The following is a 6,229-nucleotide window of genomic DNA, read 5'->3' as shown; positions in this document are numbered from 1 at the left end:
TCAAAGTTTTGGAAATTTTCGAAATACTTATTTAATTCTGTAAGTCGTTACAATTTAGTTTAGAAAAAATAAATGCGATTAGTACATTAAAAAAAAATTACATGAAAGTACAATATTATACAATCTATAATATATACAAATATATGTAATAATATATAAACAATATATAATATACATATATTGGAATGTACAATAATTATGTGTGATAATAGGATCAAAATACAGCTGCAAAAAACATGAAAATTAGTAGCAAAGTAAATGTAATGCGACAATGTCCACGTAACAAGGGTAACAATTTGAAGCATGATAAAAGTGAAAGTGGTCCGCGTAGAGTGACCAGAGCACTGATAAAGACTAAAAATGTTAATGAGAATCATCCCGGCAAGCTAGTATGGGGATTCTTTTCAGGATGGTGGCCAGGTAAATATATTAGGGATAATAATTACAAAGTATTTCGCACGAACATATTACACGCGAAAAAAATTTGCACACGAGTACAGATTTCATTGTAAAAATTAACTGTAGAAATTAACGACTTATTGATGTTTTTGATTAATTAGAGATATCGTTTTTATTGCACGCGCGATTAATATATTAAAAAATGCTTATCTGATTTTAAGTGTATTTTATTTTATCTTAAAAAAATATCTTTTTAAATTCAAAATATAATATTACAGCACTAATCGTCGATGCCGAACATGTAGGAATGGCTCCTGAACCTGGCAAGTTGTGGGTCTTTTGGATCGGAGAATCGCAAATATCGTTGGTAAATTAGCTATACCTAGAATAAACATTTTTTTATTGATGGAAAAGACAATAAAACGTAACGATGATTTCAGCTCAAACCAGAAACACAGATACAACCATTCTCGAGGAACTTGGAGGAGCGATTGTCGCAACCGTCTCGTAAAAATATTCGTTCGCGTGCCATTAACGCGACTATACAGGTTCTTTGATATCTCTTCGAGAATAAAATTAAAGACAATAAGAATTATATAAGGAATTACTTCCAAAAATGCGATGTGCCGTTACGATTATTTTAGATACTACGCCAACGTTTCAACTGTACTCTGACAAAGCCTTATTATTATTGGATACAACGGAATATAACTGATACGGAGACACGTAAGTCATGAAATCCTACGATTTATCTTTCGTAATCGTTGCAAATAAATGCAAAAGTTATTTGATACGGCAGTAGATGATCTAACGTTTTATCCATATCCGGAAAACGTACAAGAAAAACTAGATGCCCTGAAGGAAAAAAACGCCAAAGCTACTAAGAAATTTATGTCACGTCAGAGAAGTATGTCTTTTTATATCTATAATTTTTGTATACTGCTTGAAACGCTAATTTAATATCCTACGCAGGTTCACCAGAGCCGCCACCGAAAAAGCAGAATATAGAAAAAAATAAAAATGTAAATACAAGCTGGGAACAGATCGATGATGAGCGCTTATGTTTGCAAAACCAACAGCCTGGTGTGATAGCCTGGGCAAAAATCCCTGGACATTGCTGGTGGCCCGGTATAAGCGCATTTACTCTTATTTTTTTTTTTTTTTTTTTTTCACTAATATTCGCTCAAGCTTTCTTCATAAGTATGAAGAATACTTCATATTTTTTTTTCAGCAATGATTATTGATTATCGCGATTGCTGTTTGAAAGAACCGAGTTTTGGCTGTCAATGGATTATGTGGTATGGCGATTATCAAGTTTCGGAGGTGACTAGTTTTGGTATCAACTTCCAAAAGAAGAAAACATTTGCAAAGCAGATGTTCTTTTTTCTGTCTTTATGTAATAATTATAATTCTATATTTTGTATTTAATAGGTGCGTCATCTCGAATTTTTGAAATTTCACAAAGGAATAGAAAAAATGCGAGAGTACATTCAGAATACGAACAGACAAACATATCTTGATGGCGTACTTCAAGCCTCTAAGGTAAAAAAATTTAAGAATTATTGATGTTAGATAATAACATCATAAATGATTTATTTGAATGTACGATGTGTATTATATGTATGATGAATTTTTCTTGTAAAAATTTTCAAAAACTTTCACGACATTTGAATCTGACTTTTTAGGATTATTGCTCACGATTAGGATGCAACACGGATAACTGGACTTTAAATAATGTCTTTGAATATTTTTCAAATAATATTCATATACCATCTAACCAATTACAAGTTTCAGACTCTAACAGGGTATACGATAAGTATTCCAACGAGATAATAAAAAAGATCAACGAATTCAAGTTCAAGTCGGATGTAGATGCTGAACGGAAGCGTGACATAAAAAGCAGTAGTAAGTTGGATTATGCAATATGTATAAATTACAAATTGGTATTTTATAGTATCAATTTTTTATTTGTAACTTTTTATTATTAACTATAGGTGATTTTCGTCGCGTGATATCAGGAGAATGCAATATGGAAAAATTATGCTTAAAATGTTTGAAAGTCCCTAAAGGTAGAAAGGAGGAACATCCGTTCTTTATAGGATCTTTATGTAGAGAATGCTCGGTAAAGACACTCACACATAGATTGTGTTAGCAAATAATCGTAGAAAAATAATGATCACTGCGGCTTTTAGCAAAAACATTATTTGTCTGCTTTTTTTTTCTAGGATGAATTTAAACCGTGCATGTTTGTGCATGGAAACGATGGCAAGTGCGTAAGTATTCGGCAGTTCCGGCGATATTTAAAGATTAAAATATTGATTGTCACTTTGTTTCACGTTTGATTTCAGTTTTACTGTACAATTTGTGCTAACACCGGAACTGTTCTTATTTGTGATTCAGAAGATTGTCCACGGTTGGTTTACATCGCAATTACAATAAAACATATTTCTGTCGCGTCAGAGTATAATTAACATATTATTCATTTCAGTGTTTATTGTACAGCTTGTTTGAAATTTTTGATATGTCCAAAATCATATGATAATATGTTATTGGAAGATCCATGGGAATGTTTCCTCTGTAGAGATGAAAGTAAACAACCTGAAGATTTGATATTGCGTTCGCGATTAAATTGGAAAGAACAGTTCACAAAAATGTTCCGTACGACTTCTAATCTCACAAATGATATAGATGTTGCAAGGATTAAAAAGCAGAATAAAGCTGTACGTGTGTTGTCCCTTTTCGATGGGTTGAGTACCGGTAAGATAAATATTTACATTTAATTTATAATCATATATTTTTGCTTGCGTTAAGTTATTACAAGTTTATGCTCGTAAAAAATACATTTTTATAAGTTTACTTACGTAAAAAATACATTTTTACGTGATACATATTTCTTATGTTACATATAGGTTTTTTGGTGCTTCAAAAATTAGGGCTTGTTGTGGAAGTTTATTATGCTAGTGAAATTGATGTAAATGCTTTAACTATTAGCTCTGCCCACTTTGGCGATCGCATTACTTATCTAGGAGATGTAAGAACTATAACAAAGGAAAAAATTCAAGAAATCGCGCCAATTGATTTGCTAATTGGTGGATCACCATGCAATGATTTAAGTTTGGTCAATCCGGCGCGATTAGGTCTCCACGGTACTAATCTGCAATTAGTATGTTTTCTCTTAAATGTTTTTACAAGCATTTTAATCTACTCTTGTGATTATAGATCCAAAGGGGACAGGCGTTCTCTTTTTCGAATATTGCCGAATTAAAAAACTAGTAGAAAAAGCCAACAAAGATCGACATATGTTTTGGTTATTTGAGAATGTCGCTTCTATGCCAACCGAGTATAGATTAGAAATTAACAAGTAAATTGAAATATTTGTTAATTTATAATTTAACAGGTAATATTATAGTTATACGAAATTAACTTGTTATATTAATTACTTAGACATTTAGGACGGGAACCTGATGTCATAGATTCGGCGGATTTTTCACCTCAACATAGACTGAGACTTTACTGGCATAATCTTCCTTTTAATCCATATATGCCGCTGTTTGAAAGCCGACAAGATGTACAGGATAAGCTTACTCCAAACTTGAATCGGAAGGCTCTATGCAAGAAACTTCATACAGTTACGGGCAGATCAGGTTCCTTACTACAAGGTATAAAAATACTGATAAAAACATTCACAGATATTTTTATTAAAAGTGATTTATACTTAATTCCTATTTCTATTAATTTCTATTCTAGGAAAAGCGGAATTAAAACCAATTATGATGAAGGGAAAAACTGACACGATATGGATTACTGAACTCGAAGAAATCTTTGGCTTTCCACGACATTATACGGACGTGAAGAACTTATCAGCTACAAATCGACAGAAATTGCTCGGAAAATCTTGGAGCGTACAAACACTTATTGCCATATTACGACCTTTATGCTTATATTTTAAGTGCAATGAAGATGAGACGAGCAAAAAGTCTGCTTCTTAAAGAAAATAATTCTTACCTCTGTATTGCAATAGAAACTTTTAACGCAAATTTTGATCTAGCAAAGTTTTTTTTATCATTGTCGAATAGAACATAATTAAACATGCAGTGATAATGTTTTATCTCATGCTATTTTCGAATTAATTTATGACTGCAATTTTATATATGCCTACATTTTTTATTTTTTAAATAAAAGTAATATATGAAATGTGTTCCTTATAGGGATGCACCGGATCGTAAAATTGCTAGATATTCGATGTCGCATTGTTTTCGGACATTTGGTAGAACAATTATCCGGCCGGATACCATATATTTCTCCTAATATACCACTGGATATTTAGAAAATGGCTTCTAAAAAAAACAGCAAGAAAAAGTAGCGATAATAATTTTCTTTATTTTCCCAACGTGAAAAGAAAAATAGAAAAAAAAATTTTTTTTTAATAACTTTGGACCGGACTACGTGTATCTTATAGATTTTTGGATACTGAAAACGATGCATAGTGGTCTGAAAAGGCAGTTTGATCCTCCGAAAAGTCCGAATTATAAAGTATAACTGAAGCTGGAATTTATACTGCTAATGTATAGAAGAACGTTTATAGTATATATATTCATCAATAAAAGTCAAAATAATTTTTCATTTTTATCTAAAAATATGGCCTAAAGACGCGAACACTTATCCGATCGCTTCGTTCCCACATTTGGACTCTAAGAAAGAACTACGTCAAAATTATTAATAAAATAATCAGCAAAAACGTATCATTAAATTACCTAATACTTTCACTGTAAATGGTGTAAATGGCATTAAACTTGATTGTATCGTTTTGAAACTATTTTTCTAAAATGGAGCTACACATTTTTCTAAAATACTGCTATCACATAATGACAAAAAAGATATTCAGCCGAGTCGACCGGTATTGTTGTTTTTTGGTTTGTAGTATTGCAAATTGATTCTATAATAAGATCCGATAATAAAACTGCGGTTTTTTACGGGTTTTGCGGTTTTGAAATCTATAAACTACTTTTTAACGAAGGGCGAGCGACGGCTAAAACCTGTTGGAGGTTACTCAGGGTCATGACCTTGTCAACATATGTCAAGGTCAAGGTCATTGGCGGGGGCTCCCCTAAACTTGATATTTATCATTTTATTTTATTTATTTTTTATTTTATTTTGTGATTCTCACAATTAAGTTTACAATCAAGTTTAATGCCATTTACATCATTTACAGAGAAATAATTTAACGATATATTCTTGTTGATTATTTTATTAATTTTGACGTAGTTTTCTCTTAAAGTCTATATGTTGGAGCAAAACGATCGATAAGCGTTCGCGTGTTCTCCGACTTTGGGACATATTTTTACATAAAAATGCAATATTATTTTGAATTTTATTGATAAATATATATAGTATAGACATTCTTCTATACATTGACAATATAAATTCCAGCTTCATTTATACTTTATATTTAATTCGGACTTTTGAGCAGCAAACTATCTTTTTAGACCACTGTGCGATGCCGCAAGCGAAACAATTCTAGGACGTCAAATTTCCAAGATAATTGAGGTTTAATACTTAAAATTTTTTTTTGCGATATTTGACATTTTTTTTATAAAGAAGGTTAACGTTATCTTGAAATTTTGATCAGAAGCCATGAATGTAATATTTATCCCCTATAAAATGCATTTTTTTTTTTATTTCAATACCTTATTTTCTAGTTATGTTATGAACGATTAAAGATAAGAGAACTATTTCGAAAATGGGTACGTCATATGATTCAAAACAATAATAACGCACATAGACACACGCACACACACGCACACGCACACACACACACACACACACACAC

The 6,229-nt window shown here is 31.5% G+C and overlaps 1 protein-coding gene across 1 annotated transcript; it reads left to right on the top strand.

The window, feature by feature from the left end:
• The first annotated feature begins 350 nt into the window (after nt 1–350).
• Nucleotides 351–4,429, top strand: Dnmt3 (DNA methyltransferase 3). Its single transcript, XM_018547684.1, has 17 exons — nt 351–420; nt 678–766; nt 840–947; nt 1,044–1,125; nt 1,199–1,306; nt 1,372–1,527; nt 1,631–1,722; nt 1,831–1,941; nt 2,085–2,304; nt 2,394–2,521; nt 2,625–2,672; nt 2,748–2,812; nt 2,888–3,156; nt 3,309–3,545; nt 3,619–3,760; nt 3,844–4,058; nt 4,147–4,429. The coding sequence occupies exons 2-17, from the start codon at nt 707–709 to the stop codon at nt 4,386–4,388; spliced, it is 2,283 nt and encodes a 760-aa protein (XP_018403186.1). The 5' UTR covers nt 351–420; nt 678–706; the 3' UTR covers nt 4,389–4,429.
• Nucleotides 4,430–6,229: the final 1,800 nt, after the last annotated feature.

This window comes from Cyphomyrmex costatus, unplaced genomic scaffold (assembly GCF_001594065.2).
Source record: "Cyphomyrmex costatus isolate MS0001 unplaced genomic scaffold, Ccosl1.0 scaffold67, whole genome shotgun sequence".
Taxonomy (NCBI): Eukaryota; Metazoa; Arthropoda; class Insecta; order Hymenoptera; family Formicidae; genus Cyphomyrmex; species Cyphomyrmex costatus.
The sequence above is the reverse complement of the archived record's forward strand: the minus strand, read 5'-3'. Positions and strand labels throughout refer to the sequence as shown.